The sequence below is a fragment of the Triturus cristatus genome, chromosome 6 (assembly GCF_964204655.1).
Source record: "Triturus cristatus chromosome 6, aTriCri1.1, whole genome shotgun sequence".
Classification (NCBI taxonomy): Eukaryota; Metazoa; Chordata; class Amphibia; order Caudata; family Salamandridae; genus Triturus; species Triturus cristatus.
This window is the reverse complement of record NC_140589.1, coordinates 900,145,478-900,161,763: the sequence shown is the minus strand read 5'-3', so window position 1 is coordinate 900,161,763 and position 16,286 is coordinate 900,145,478. Positions and strand designations below refer to the sequence as shown.

At 44.7% G+C, this 16,286-nt stretch overlaps 1 protein-coding gene across 1 annotated transcript in view; it reads right to left on the bottom strand.

Annotated features, from left to right (window-relative positions):
• Window positions 1–16,286, bottom strand: part of CDC40 (cell division cycle 40) — a 386,639-nt gene that overhangs the window by 111,203 nt on the left and 259,150 nt on the right. Inside the window, exon 12 of the mRNA XM_085611551.1 lies at window positions 11,334–11,467. Within this exon, the coding sequence (XP_085467677.1) occupies window positions 11,334–11,467 (134 nt within the window). The remainder of the gene's footprint in view (window positions 1–11,333; window positions 11,468–16,286) is intronic.

Below are 16,286 nucleotides of genomic sequence, written 5' to 3'. Positions count from 1 at the left end.
TTACAACTCGCGTGAGCGGACAGGGCGCTTTCTGCCAGCTGTCTACACTGCGGAACTTTACAAGGAAAGTGAGAAGCTAGTCAGTGAAATGGAAGAGGGACTAACTATACAGAGCCGTGCTTCCCGGGAGACCTAAAATTAAGGTTTTACGGTAAGGGAAGGGCAACTCTGCCCTCAACTCCTTTCTAAAATAAACAAAGCACTTTCATTTCACTCTCCTCTCACTTCAATGGACTCCAAGTTCAGGCTACAAAAACCCCTGCGGTCTGAAGCGGCTGGCCAATGATTACAAGAGAAGAGCTGGCGGGGCTGGGTGAGAGTCGGTCACCTCTCAGGGTGAGGACGGTCCTAGCTAAAAGGATGGACGGGCTGGGCACGGAGTCGGCCACGTGTCAGGTCATATGTGCCACTTTCTTTGTAAAGCACCTAGTGCTATGTTGGGGGGGGTCAATGTATGTATGCTTGTGAAAGGCCTGGAGCACACGTGTGAGACAGGCTGGCGCTCCGAAGGGTCCAGGGAGGGGGCGCAGAGCGAGCCAAATGTAAGATAAACCGGTGCTTCTGACCGGCAGTTAGTGCTGGGGCCAGAGCAGCCCCTTGTAAGACAGTCGCATGTGAGAAAACAGTGTGTTTCTGAAGGGCTGGTAGGGCTGGGACAGAGTCAGTCACTCGTGAGACAGCTTGGTGCTTCAGAATGAGCCGGTAATATTGGGGAAGAGTCAGTGACTTGGGCACCAGTGTGTTTCTAAAGGGCCGGAGGGGCTGGGTCAGAGTTGGTCACTTGTGAGACAGTCTGTTGCTTCTGAAGAGGCGGTAATATTGGGGCAGAGTCAGTGATTTGGGAAACCGTGTGTTTCTGAAGGGCTGGGACAGAGTCGTCATTTGAGAGGCAGTTTGGTGCTTCTGAAGGGCCGGTAATATTGAGACAGGGTTGTTAGGAAACAGTGTGTTTCTGAAGGGCTGAGACAGAGTCGGTCACTCGTGAGACAGCTTGGTGCTTCAAAATGAGCCGGTAATATTGGGCAGAGTCAGTGAATTGGCCAACAGTTTGTTTCTAAAGGGCCGGTGGGGCCGGGACAGAGTCGGTCTCTCATGAGACAGTTTGAGGCTTCTGAAGGAGCCGGTAATATTGGGGCAGAGTCAGTGACATGGGCAGATAAGGCTGGGACGGAGTCAGTCACTTGTGAGACAGCCTGATGCTTCTGAAGAACCCAACGGGGTGAAGCAGACGGTCTCAGAGGCCGTATGTTGACATCTTTGCTCGCATAGTCAAGCGTCTGTCAGACGTCATTGGTGGACTAGTGCAAGTAAGGCTCGGTTGGGGGAGGGGGGTGGGGGGGGTTCACACTTTAGCACATTAACAGCGCCATTTGATTTAATGCTCATAGGGAAGGCAGTAGGCGGAAAGACATGAGAAGTACACTAGGGACATAGGGGTGTAAGGAAGAACGAAAACATTACATTTCTATTTAGTAACAACATAAGAATCGTAGTGGAAAAGAGAGAGTCTGTCAGTGAAATGCCACAACACCCCTCCCGCGCGCCCAAACACACGAGCACTATCTGTAGGTCGTTTATTGCTGTCTGTCTGCTGAGGGCGGAGGGGCCGATGCGGGCAAGTTTAGTCAGAAGGCCCCGTGGACCAATATATCCCCCTTTCACTGCCAGCCCCTCTGCTGAGATCACCAGAGAACTGCCTGAGATCACCGGCGAGCGCTGGGATTACGGGAGAGCGCTGAGATCACCGCCAGACCCGAGAGACACTGCAGCTTCGCTGCCAGAGAGCCTTTTCAATAAACTCTCCTCTTCCAGGAAAGGGACAGATTATAAACAAGGAGGAAGCTGCGAGCTGCACGAACCTGATGCTGGACACCACCGCCTTTCTCCGAGGCGGAGCAGAAATGCCTCGGAGAAAGTCAGCGTCCTTTTCGGATTCGGGGGCGTGTTTTGCTGTGGTCTCCTCCTTGAGACTTCTTGCAAAAAACACGCCCCCCGATCCGAAAAGGACGGGGCCTGATCTGAATGACTGACCTCTTCTCCAGTGGCTGGCCAGCATTCAAGAGGCCAGCCAATGGAGAACAGGGGAGAAGAGGGGCTGGTTCAAGCCCCTCTTCTCCAAGTCATTAAATCTCTCGACTTCCGGTTCTGCCTTCGGCAGACCGGATGGTCCCGAGACCTAAAAAGCACAAAGACTGTGCTCAGAACTAGCCCCAAATGAAGGACTAATGCAGTTTCAATGTCTAGGACCCTGGACTATAGGGGATTTCTTGTGTTTCAACTGTTTCAGAAAGTGGGTAATGTAGGCCATAATCTCTGTTTCGTAGCCTAGTCTTGTACTCCGGTATGTTTCCACAAAGGACTGTAGATTTCTGCAGGAAGCAGAGCTTCTTAAACAAGGTTTGTGTGTTCACAACATTTTAGGTTGAGGCTCAGATTTTCCATGTATTATATTGTCCTATCTCAAACTCCTGCTTAGGCTCCCGAGTTTAAAAGGCTGGGCTGACTAGAAAGGTGGCGAAGGACTGACTAGTAGCACATGACTGGCAGTTAGCATTGAAGCCTTTTTATTTTCTTAGAGGACTTGCCAGTGGAGGGATCAATACGTTTGCTCTCATTTAATCTGAGATCAATGTTTTTGTCCTGGTTTAACCTCTGAACACTTCAGTCACACCTTTTCTGGTGCAAGGAAATACCAGCATACACAGTCTTGACAGCGGTGTCAATGAGGTCCCAGAACAGTAGCACGTTCAGATTATCTGTATAGGTGCCTAAGTGAAGTATATAGTTATATGTCTCATGCATAGCTCAGAAACAAGTACACTAACAGTTAAACTTGTGCCACAAGTGTAGGCAGTAACTGAAGACATTTGTATTAAGTTGCCTGGGTGATACTACAAAGAACAAGTAAGCTTACTTGATGCTGGGTTTTTAATATTTTGCCTCTTTGTCCATGTGAGAGGATGAAACTTAGCCCTTCAGAGAAACTACAACAACAGATTGAGCAGGGTTGCTCCTTGAGTCGATGATGGCAATATTTTTGGATGCCCAGAAATGGACCTTCAAGTGAGGTTTTTCCTACATATCCTAAGTGTAAGAAAGTAGGATCTGTTTCTTAGGGTTACCACCACTTTTGTGCTGAGGTGATGATGTTTTAGACTAGTCTGAATGGGATCCTGCTAATCAGGACCTCAGTCTATCTGCTTTCTCCTTAAACTGTTGTGTTATGTACTTAGGTACACCCCGGGTCGGATACTGGGGTACTCTTGTCAGTCCCTAGTATACGGTACCCATGTACCCAGGGCATGGGTACCCCAGAGGTCTCCCATGGGCTGCAGCATGTATTATGCCACCCATGAGAGACCATTCAAAATGGAACTACAGGCCTTCCGTTGCAGCCTGTGTAAGTTGGTGCATGCACCACTTACAAAAGATAAAGGTTTACTACATCTACAGATTACTGCACTAAATCCTATAATTCACCCCTACAACAGGACTTTACAATCCTGAGGACAGGGTGCTTGGTTCTAAGTGAGAGGGTGCCCCTGCATGAGTAGGATACCTCTGCAGCCTACGGAGTCCATTCTCTCGGGTTGCCCGTGAAGCAGCCATATACTAGTATAGAGGGGCATTACGTGACCCCACGATGACCATCTCGAAAACAGCTGCAACGAACCCTATCGTGTTTGGTGTCAAATATGTTGGGATCATATCCCCCACACCGTTACCCGTGTGGGAGTTATGATTCCACCCACCGGGAGAGCCTTCCGTTAGGCTCTCAGTGTTCACGGTACCAGCCTTCTAGTCTCGGACAGCACAAAATAGTTGCTGCCAACCAGAGAAGCATTTCTGCCCTCCTGCTGCTGAGCCAAGCTCGAGCAGGGGAAGCCAGAACAATAGGCATCCTGTCACAGGGAAGTGTGACTACCTCCCAGACAGAACTTAATGTATTCGGGCTGGGTGGGTGCGCTTGCCAGTCTGCATGAGGGGCACATTTGGTGTCCCTGTGCATAGTCCAGTTCAAACCAGTCCTGGGAGCCATTGGCTGCCGCTCTGGTGCGAAACTGGACAAAGGCGATGGAAGTAACTCCCCCCTGTCCAGACCCTTCCCTGGGAGGGTCCACTGTATCTTCCTGACCCTCTCCTTAGGGTACTTAAGGGCTTACCTGGGTGTAGGTCCCGAGACTAGTCGTGAACAAGATTCAGAACTGAAACCACTGCACTTTTGCCGTCTGGGCACTCTGGACTTAATTTGGGACTGACTTCATCTCCCTTTCAGTCTGCTGCCTCCTCTGTGCACCGTACAGGATCCGTGCAGGACCTGTGGAGCATCCAAGCCACTTGAAGATAATCTACCTTGAAGTGAAGGAATCACTTCCCTGTATTCGCAGGCACCTTAAAACTGCTGACCGGTCTGCTGATCCCGAGCTCCTGAGGACTCCGAAGGGTTCAACAACACAGGTGGTGGTTGTCTATGTCTCCCGAGGCCCGAGCTGCCCTCTCACCAAGTCTGAGGTCAGAATCCCTCATGGGGGCTGCATTAACCGAACCCCTGTGCACCGTGTACTTTTGCAAGTGCATAGGCTTGTTGGCAAGTGCATTGGGCTCCAAGTAGCCCCAACCTTAGGCAACTTCTTGAACCAAGATCTTCAGCCACACCGACTCGTGGACACCGTGGCCGGCTCCTTTTGGTGAGCTGCTCGAGGTCCTCTCACAATCCCTGTGCCTACGGCCTGTGGGTCCAATGAGGGTCATCTTTGTTTTCCTTGGGCTAACTTGATTGCTCGGGGCCTGCTCTGACTCCCTTGCTTGTCGTGGGTCTCCTGGACTTTGCTGGTCCCAACCCTACACCTTCTTGATTTCCTGCGTGGGTTGCATTTGCCAAGGCTTGTTGGTGCTTCCGCCGGACACCGAGCCCTCAGCACTCGACTGTGGGACAGCTCGCATCTGTGTCCTGGCCGTCCTCGGCGTCGGCTGGTCATCGCATCTGCAGAGTCAAGGTCACCTTCATCCTCCCCGAAGCACTCGACATCAGAGGGCATTCGTCTTCCAAGTCTCCTGGTCACTCGCAAGTGACATAGACTCTGTTCCCTCTGCCTTCAGGTACTCCTCTTCAAGAATCCATGATTGGATTCCTCCGGACACTTTCTCCTCTTCCAGCAGAGGCACTTCCCTGAAGTCCTCCATTGGGATTGACGGCGGTTTCAGACGCCACTTCACACCTATGCACCCGGCTTCCCTGGGTTGGGTAACTTGGGTTCCACAATATACACGGGTGGGGGTGGCTCTCCAACCTTCTGTCTTCCACGGGGTTTCTTCAGGGTCCACTGGGAAGGGTCCCTAATCTTTCAAATTCCAACTGCGACTTGCACATAGACTTGAACGGAGCACACGGTCATGTTCGCACACTGCACACGCTCTCTGTGGGGTCCCTATCTACTCACCTTGGGTGGTTGTTTTGGGTCCCAGCAATTCTACATCCTCTCAACATTGTCCTGACTCAAGTCGTGGTTCTTATACCACTTTCTTAGTATATGGTTTGGTCCCCCCCTTGGGCCCACTGTGTATTAGTACTATTTACTGTGATTTCTTTGCTATAATATTGTGTGCTTTGTGTCTATCTCCGTGTAGGAGATACTGTAACGTAATAGAGAGTGTTCTATAAAAAATACATATTTTTATAAATACTTTGTGGGGTTCTTTTTCATTTAATCTATAAGATTGCATTCTGGTAAAACAAGCTGCTTTACACTCCTTCAAGACTAAGTCTGAAGGCTGCTCTCCACAGCTACCACTTGGATAGCTTTCTAAGGTTGTCTAAGACCTCTTAAATCACCATAAGGGTTGTCTGGACTAGTGCAAGGTGCCCACTTACATTAGTGGACATCATATACTATGCCAGCCTCTCACACTAAGCTTCCTTGAAAGCCTAGGGCTGAAAACCTCCAGTGACTTTTGGCAGGGTCCATCTACAGCAGTAGAGGTGCTTTTACTCTGCAACTGAGACATTTCAAGCAGGCTTGCATTGCTTGGAGCTTCACTGGTATCAATGTGACTTGAGAGCAGTCAGTCCTGAAGGAGTCCGTTTTCAGATTGGAATTTAAGGCATCAAAAAATTAGTTTATACACGAAGAACAATGACTTGCTAGAAAACCTTGAGCTCAGATCTGAACGAAGAAGGGCCATACAGCTCAAGATTCTATTGTTTCTGATCTGAAGGATTGAGAGTATCAAACCAGTATGGTACGGAGTGAGGAGTACCTGTCCTCTATGTGGAATAAACCAGCTTCACTGTAAACAAGAAAAGACTTCAAAATCAGAAGCTCAGGGCCCCCGTTGCCTGAGAAAGAATAGTACTTATCAAAACAATATAACAGAGTATCTTAAGCGAAGAAATATATATCGACCTTGCAGGACCCTCAGCTCTCAAATGCTTAGTGCCTTGTGCTGAACCTTGACAAGTGGATACGCTGAAATTATAAAGTATCACGGAAATAATGGCCATGCCATCAAGCACAATTGTTCATGTAGGAGTTACACATATCACTTGCAAATGTTAAGTGAGATACACGCAATTTAGGAGGGTCACTGGACAGTGTTTTGATGATCACAAGGATGCTCAGAATCCAGTTTCGGAGAATCCGCACGTACCTCTTGACTCTTCTCCGAAGAATGAAATCCAACACGATCTATGACATTGGTTTTTTTTTTGCTCTGCATGCCACCAAATGGTTCCAAGGGAACCTCATACCAGTGATAGCAAAAAGCACAGGTATGCACTGGTCAACTGCACCAATTCCCCAGTTGCCTGACAGGCATGGCCCAAGGGCAGCACCTTGCAACACAAGCAGGCAAAAATGATGGAAGAGAAGTTCAGAAAGGGAATAATGGCAACTTCTAGGAGTAAATAAAAGGGACTGGACCAACTAGGAATTGCTGAGCATGCACAAAACAAGTTGGTGCCAACTGCAGCAAATAGCCATCATGAATCCCTTAACACAAATTGCAGCATCACAGCAGACTGAAGACTATCTAGACTGAAGGAACAGGCAGACGAGGAGCGAAAAAGAATACAATTTATGGGGATAAAAACAGAGACTGGCCCCATCAAGGAATTAATTGAATGTGATAATACCAGGTTTGTATCTGCTGCTACAAAACGATCAGCAGCATATATAAGCATTGTTGAAATCAGGAGCACTGCAGCATAAACTACATACACTGACTGGAGGAAGAAGAGCATAAAGAGTGAAAACCAGACACATTTTGGAGTGTGGAAAGCGGGCTATGCTGTGCACCCACATTGCGGAAGAAGGTTATGTCTCAATTGTATGCATAGTACCAGGAGTGAACTTTAAATTAATGCATGCCCCACAACAGGGTTGCAAAACAGTCAAATCACAAGGTTGCATGCTAGCCGCAGGTTACAACGGAAAGAAAGCCAGGACATAAAAATAATAGTTACAACTCTTTCTCAAGTACAAAAATGTATTGAAGCATAAACTATTTGAACTTTCATATATAAAAAGTTTATTAAAAAAAAATTCACAGACCGAAAAGAAAACGCTGCAGTCTACAAAGTATCAGTTGTCAATTTCCAATGTTAATTCAACCTTCAACCGTTAATCACTTACTCACATTGCCAGTCATTTACGCTCTCTGATGGCACCACGCAATCTAAGGCAGCTTTATTTATGCATTAAAACATATTAAATAAAAATCCAACACATTCATACACGCTATGGCCCCAAGTATGTTTTTAAGTCCAAAGTAGATGGCTGCTGGCCAGAAAAGCATTTAAAAAGTATCCTGAATTACAGTTACTTTCTACCACCTCCTTAAAGATGCAGTCCCATTATGAAATCTTTATAATTTATAAAATATAAAGGCACTGTATATTTTGATAACTAGCTTTTCAAATTGGCAAACCATACATTCACAATCTATTCTTTCATTTTAAGTTCAACCAGGACGTTTATTAAAGCATTAATTAAAAATAGCAGATGGGTATGCAATCTGGTTAGACAAGGTTCTGCAAGAAGGAAGTTAAAATATGGCATTAACTCAATTTTTCTGCTGAACATTTAATGCTTGCTGTGTTGCTAATTGGTCTTAGAGACAAACATGACTTAAGTCTGCATTTCTCCCAGGAAACTAAGGAAAAGATATATAAATTGGTTTAATATTTTTTCCAGCTAATACTGCAAAGCCCAAGTAAACACCATGGCATGGAATTTTGTCTGGCGTTATAATCTGAAAACATCAACATGTTGCAATGTTTGTGCACTCATCCAATTAGCTAACGGTGAGTTGTGGTGAGCCAAGCTCTGGCAGCTATCAAGGCTACACTACTGGCACGTTATGCACCCTGCAGTACCCACCAGCTTCGCGACCGTCTCCTCTGCTCTTATTATTCTCACCCTTATCAACTATGTTTAATGGCCTACAATGGTGCTGCACTACCTAGTTACAAGTGAGCACCACTACCAGTGCATCCCAGAACAAAGGCTGCAATGTACATCTACCAACCAAGGTCTAGGAACTGAAAGCTTCTCATACTTCCAACTAGCTGGCTCAACAACCCAGGAAAATGCGGGGGAGCGTCCCATCTCCTCAGGATCAAGTTTTCAAAGCCAGCGTTTTGCACAAATAAGATGGGGGCACCAGATACTCCATTGCATGTCAAAGAAGCAATGACTAAGAGAGAAAATGCCTTCTGGATGTACCAGGTGAATACTCGGCCACATACTATAGCATGATAAAAATGAGAGTCCAGGCCACTACCACAGCAGGGCAAAGGAGCTGCATAGTTTTCCTATGGGCTGCTCTTCTGGAAGACTGAAACATCTCAGCTCAGCAGCCTTCTTTGGCAAGGTTTTCCAAAGCGCTCTCCCCCCCACTCCATGTGACACTGAAGAAGTCAAAAGAAACAACTGTAGTCTATGTAAATACATTTTATTAGTTATATTTTGGTTTTATTACAAAAGTTGATGTGACATGCACGGAGCAAGATATCACCGTAACTCCTGTGTTTTTTGAACACACATACTAAGTACCACAAAACAATGCTGCTGACAATGTAAAAGAAAGCAGATTTCACAGTAGAAAAGTTAATGAGCATTACCTCAGTTTGCAGAATACTACTAGAGACGGGACAGAGTGCAAACTAAATTACTGTGAGTGTGCATGCCTCCACAAACCACAACATAACATCTTGCAAAGTCTAGCAATGGTCCATGCCAGCTCGTCGCGGAGGCAATGAAAAATCTGAAGCAGCAGTTTGAGGTAAGCCAAGAAACGGTTGACCCTGGCTTGAGCCAAGTGTCAGGCTTGGACAATGATCCATGTGGGTGGATTCCAAAATGGAGCTAGAACATGTACTTTTCTGCTTCATGCAAAAGCAGAACGTGTAAATGAATGTCCCTGCATATCTAACACATACTGGCTGGCTAGCTGTACTTCACGAACAGTGGTGTGCAATTCCTACAGTCAAAGGCTAGGACATACGGTTTGATGTCCAGGGCAACAGGTTTTCATGTTTATGTGGTCACCGGAAAAGTAATCCAAGTTTGCACAACTTATCCATATGTATATGAATAGTACCTTAGTTGCACAAAAAATCCTCTTTCTCAGATCCATCATGCGGTACTGTAAACTGTAAAGTAAATTATTTGCACTGCAGTATTGGGCTCGCCTTTCTGGCAGTCAGACACCGGCAGGTGCACCAGTTTGAAAGAGTCATTTTCTTTTGATCTTGTGGGCTGTCATTGGACCAAAAATCAGCTCACACACTGGCCATTTTAGGCTGGACAATCTGGCAGTGTCAGACGGCCCGAAATAGCAGACAAACCCTGTAAATGGAGTTCTTTAATGCAAAGCTTTTAAAGTTACAGTGAGTGCTCTAAGGAAATACAGTGAGCTGTGAGTTCAGCCTACAATATTGACAACGGGCGAAATTTCCATTATGTAGCTGTAATCTAGTGTAATTTCAATTATTTTGTATCATGCTTCATATGCCAAGTTCACGAAAATATGTTATTACACCACATAGTATAAAAGCATGCCGTTTGGGCAAACATTTTGAGCAAATGGAAAGAATCAACACAAAGGGCAAAAACACGATCAGCTGACGATTTCAGCAGGTGATGGAAAGGTACACAGGTGAGTGGAAATTCCAAAACATCAATCACATGCTCAATTTGAATCAAAGCCCTCAAGCAGACTCCCTTTAAAAACGATCAGGGGTAGAACACTGAACTAGGGCGGCCCTAAAGGGAATGAAGCTCAGATAATGTTTACCTCCTTGGCTGTCGTGTGAACGCTTTTCAACAAGGTAAATGTGCTACTAAACAGAAACACTTTCATAGCCTTTCAAACATGTTAATGCAGTTTACTGCTATTCTAACTAACTGTTCACATCCCAACCTCAAATATGTGGAAGGATTCAAGCAAGTGAATCTACGAAAGAGCCAATGCTGTGTAACATGGCTTCCAATGGAACTGTATCCATTTCATCTGTGATCATGGGTAAACGAAGACCTGCTTATACTTATATGCTTAGTGTCTGGTTCTCTCCTTAGCCCCAATATTATTATTATACAAAAAACTGGATAGCCACAGTTCGAAGTTTAACAATCGGGAATTAAGCAAAATATGTAAATCTACTAGTTATTACTATTAATATGTTGGCTTACAAACCACACATCTACAAGTTATCTGCAAGATAGTAGATAAAAAAAAGTGACTATTCAAAATCAGGCAGAAGATAGTCATTACAATGGCTTCACTCGGTTATTAACTTCGGAACCAATGTGGGTATACCAATTTACAATCTCAACATAGGCATCCAAGGAGCCACAGTCAGATAGATAGATCTCTCTCTCTCTCTCTCTACACCCCCCGCCCAAGACGACGACACCAAGACCAATTCTACAACTGCATGCCAGATGTAGTCAACTGGACGGAGGACAACTGCCTGAAGCTCAACACAGACAAGACCGCAAGACTGATTATCGGAAAAAAAAGCTCATCAAGGGAAGCATCCTGGTGGCCCTCAGAACTCGGCCATACTCCTACCCCTGCTGCACACCATCTTCCTACCAAAGAACTCCGCTCTGCATTCCCTTCTCTAACCTTCACCCGCCGCATCAGACGTAGGAAATATGGAAGTTGCTCTTTCTCCTCATCTCTTTCAGAGTTCCAAAAGACCCTGAAGACCTGGCTATTCTGCTAATCAACTAGACTCTGGCAGCGCCTGGATACACTCACAGATGACAACATGGAAGGGCTCTACAAATCTACTAATTGATTGATTGAACATAAGGTGTAAAACTTACCATTCCCAGACTCGAAGACTCTTGTCATCAGATGTACTCACAAAGCGTCTGTTTTCATCCACAAATGTGATGGTGTTGACAGCTCCCAGATGCCGATCGTATTCCTGCACAATCTCCCCACTTCGAATATCCCACTGAACACAAAGAAAAAAGAAAAATAACTTTATATCATGACAGCTTGACATCCGCCTAAAAAATTTACAGAAGTTTTTTTTATTTTATTTTTTTAACTCTGTAATTCCTCTGGTAGTTTGGAAGGGGTAGGGTTTTTAATTTAAAGCAAAGAAACTGTCACATGGGAAACCAGGAACTCGCCCAACATCATAAAGTATCAATATGATTCATGAGCCAAGAGGAGTACTCACTTCTTCCAAACACATTAAGACAGCAAGGGCAATTAAAGATAAACTGTCAGTTTGCCGAAACATGAAAAAAAAAAAGTTGCATTTGCAGAGATTACAAATCAGACTTTAAGGCCATTTCAGAACATACAAACAGTTCACTGTTGTTTTGCATGATCACTGCAGCCAGATTAGGACTGCATGGGGGTAGGAAAGTAGGACCTGCTTCTTATGGTTACCCCCACTTTTGCTTGATGTGATGCTGTTTTTGACTAGTCTGACTGGGATCCTGCTAATCAGGACCCCAGTCTATCTGCTTCCTCCCTGTTACGTTATGTACCTAGGTACACTCCAGACTGGATACAGGGGTACCCTTGTCAGCCCCTAGTACATGGTACCCATGTACCCTGGGCATAGATACCCCAGAGGCCTCCCATGGGCTGAAGCATGTATTATGCCACCCATGAGAGGCCATGCAAAATGGAACTACAGGCCTGCCATTGCAGCCTGTGTAAGTTGGTGCATGCACCACTTACTTAAGATATAGGTTTACTATATCTAAGAGTCACTGCACCTAAAACCTTTAAGTCACCTCGTGGACAAGATTCAAAACTGAAACCACTGCACTTCGACCGTATGGGCACTCTGGACTTCGTTTGGGCCTGACTTAGTCTCCCTCTCAGTCTGCTGCACCGTCTGTGCCTGTGCACGATACAGGATCCGTGTAGGACCTGTGGAGCATCCAAGACACCTGAAGATAATCTCCCTTGGAGTGAAGGAGTCACTCCCCTGCATTCGCAGGCACCGCTGACCAGTCTGCTGATCCCGAGCTCCTACGGACTCCGAATGCAAAACGTTTTCCCTCTTCTATCCCTCCGCTATCATTCTCAATCCAAATAACTGATTAACCTATCCACCACTCAAATTACTTTCATATTTCGCTATACTAATTCATCACTAATCCTTTATGGGTTCTGGAGTAGCGTGCTTCTTGCCATAAAAGCGCTTTGACCCCTCGTCAGGGGTTGTAAGTACTAAAAAATGCAATTACAATACAATCATTTGGGGTGCTCCCTGCTCTGGCCTAGGATCACAGTCACATCCAGAGAGAGAATGGAGCATCTGCTGGTAGGTGCAACGTGGCAAATGCACAAGGCTAGAGTGAGATTGCATTTTGACCAATTGTGCTTTTGTTATTTCATAAATCAACATCATACAGGTTCAAACACTAGTCAATTCGGGGTCTGGCACTGGCATCGGGTCATCTTCTGGTGCCAGTGGTGTCGGAACCAGTATCGAAATAGCGAGTGCCAGTGTAGATCTTGGGGTCACACACCAAGACAGCAACCATGCTTATTTATTTTGGGAGTTTTCACTAGGTAAATAATATGGGCCTGCACTTTTACACTATAATGTGGCCTCACTGTGGGTCAATGTCTACCTGGGAGGGAAGATCCCAGCCCTGTGATGAACGTTGGAACTGTAGTGGCGCCAACCAAGGTGTAATCTTGCAGACATTCGATGAGAGGCCCTGCAGTACTGGTCTACGCACCGCACAAGAGCCAAAGATTAGGGCTGTCTGTGCAGAGAGAAAACCCAGAGACCTTCTGTACACTCAACATATGGGTTTCAGCCCAAGTCAGATACAGTACTTCTGCCCACAGGCCACTAGACTCTCGGTTCCTGTCTTCACAGTCTTCCAGGGTAGCCCAGAAGGCCAACAGAGCACCTGGCAATCTGAGTTTTGCTGGTTCTCACAGGCAATGAAAAGTGCTAAAAACAATTTAAGTGTATCAAAAGTTAAGCACGTGTATGGTGCTTTACCTTTCTGAACCAGTTTTTTAATGTGTGCAATGACTCTAGCCCATTATGTTTGTATATTGGGTGCTGCGCTTTGCCTTATGATTTTGTAAAGTGCATGTCTATATTTTGTGCAATGATCTTTTCGCCCACTGGATACCCTCAGGTTAGGTGGCACGTGTTCCCTGCCAATATTGTGGGCCCTCTTAAGCTGTACTCTTATGGCAACTATCCCACGTGAGGCACTCACCATCATTGTATCCCGGCTAGTACTAACAGTATCAAGAGCTTCAGCACTGTCTTGTGGCAGCCACCAATCTATATTATACCATATCAACTTCACAGACCTACCGAAGGGCCAGAGTCACTTGGGACTCTTCTGAACCAATGCCATGATCTGGGGAACCAGCTATGGAGTACCTCCAAAATCACTCTGTACTGGACTTTAAGCGTTTACCAGTTCAGTCTATTGCATAACCACTGTGTCACATAATCAAATGCAGCTTCTTAGGTGCCAGCAAACAGCACCTATGCAGCCTGTCTCGTGGATAACCACAGCACCACTGGACGAGAGTCCCTTTTTTGGGGCCCAGTTCAAACGATGTTTGAAGGATTGCAATACTGGTATCAGGAAAGTCAGGAGATTGGAGAGTGCTGTATTTCTACCAAGCATATTCACAGTGTTGTTTCAGACGTAATGAGAAAGAAGATGTAATTTAGCAGAGAATTCTTCACTGGAAACAGACTATTTAGTCATGTGGCCTTTAAAAGAGAGTTAGGATAATGGGGCAAAAACTATCAAGGGCATGTTATTGAATCACAATTTACCTATTCCTTAAAAAGTTTATGTAGTTGTGTTCAGCCTGGGAGGAAGTCAGACAGAGTACAACAGGACATTTACACACCACTTCTTATCAGAGATAGTCCGGCTATAAAATAAAATGTTACCTGTAAATGTATGTTGTAAGCAAATAATGGTAATATTGTGGCCTTAGGAGATTTTACACTTTCAGACAGTGCGGATGTGAGTATATATTTTTTGCGAGATGATTAAAAAAAAGGTGATCTTGTATGGTTATACAGTTGTTACAAAAAAGATAAGTCAATGTCTCATGGTATTTGATATTTTGCGGTATCAACACAATACAAATATGCTGAAAGCATTACTGTATCGTTATTACAAAAAATGTATACTGTACACAAACTCCAATAAAGAACTATATGAAAAATAATGGTAATATTGTTGTAGTGCTGAAATGTATAAACAGTGAAATCCACTGATTATCAGAAATGGAGAAAACACTGCAAAATACCCACTGACATACCAAAAAATAAACAGTAATAACAAGAAATCCTAGATATTCCTGAAAGCAGCATTCGAAAGTGATTTGTTTTATTCAGACAGAAATGCAAGCCCCTCCACAATACAAGATCATGTAAAAATTCTCTGCTGCAGAGGAAGCTTTGGAGACAAACATAGTTAGAGAAATAGTCTGATTAATTTGGAAATCTGATCCCGCCTTAGCAAAAAAAATCATGCTTTAATGACTACACAATTCTGGTAAACTGCACAGAGTTCATGCAAGCATAGTGCTGACTCAACATCCTGAAGTTACAGCTATCAGGAAATCTGCCTTCTAAGCAAGATATTCTAAGCAGCGTTATGATTTGGCTCAAACAAAGGGTCTATCAACTCAGAAATAACTATATTTATCTCCCAAAGAGAATGTGGTCTTCTCATATGTGAAAAAACGTAAAGGTTTTCTAAGAAATGTTAAATACACAAAGACTTGGAGAGAAAAAAGTTTGATGAAAGCTATTTTACTTTGTAATGTACACCTGCCGTTTAGTTTAGGACTGCCTCTTTCTAGCATTCACTTGAACTGAATCTGTTCTGCATGTACTAGATGCAGAACCTTTCTCAGTTGAAGATATAGGAGGCTCTGGTGACTACCTTCTTCACTTTTTTTCTTTACATGCAGATGCATTTTTGGGGAAGTTTGAAATTTCCATATTAAATGTGTTCAGAGGTTAAACTGCCATGGTCAAAGATGGTAGGTTAGGGTGCAGGATCTGGCCCTATAATAAGGATATACGGTCCAGTCTGCACAAATATGTCTTAAGTGTCTGTTCCAAACATGTTAAGAAGATAGGTGTACTGTGATTGTCGTGTCTATTCTATAATGACCTGCATCATTCTCGCTTTAAAGTAGGACAACTTGAGAATAACCAGGAGCGGTGGAGGAAAGGTACACAAATCTCTCGGACCATCTTTGTTTTTTAACCATAGATGAATTTTTGAAACGGGCTGCTTAAGACATCTGCTTCTGAGGTGTCTATCCATGGAAAATGGAAAGCTGTCATTTTATGGTCTCTAGCTTCCACCACTTGACCACTTCCAAACAGCTTGTGCTTCCGGAAACAGAGAGCGAGAAATCTACAGAGGTGACCCCTGCTTGTTGAAGGAATTTATTTTAGTTCTACTCCCCACTTCGATCAGTAGATATTTCCTTTTGCAGAAATCATTTCAAATCAAACTAGAACCCTGTAGAAAGTTTATGTGGTAATGGAATACTTCATCAGACCGGGTACATTGGATTTTAGGCTGATCTAGTTAATCTCCAATGGTGTGTAAGAGAATCATGTGTTACTATGTTCTGAACAAGAAGGTCTTGATGAAAAGAAAGCCCATTATGTAGATTCTTCATTTGACACCACCATATAAAAGATTGACAAGCTGGGTGTGTTAAAATGGGTCTTCCCATTTGCTTGAGAATCGATTCCGCTGATCCTTCAGACACTGTTGCAGAGG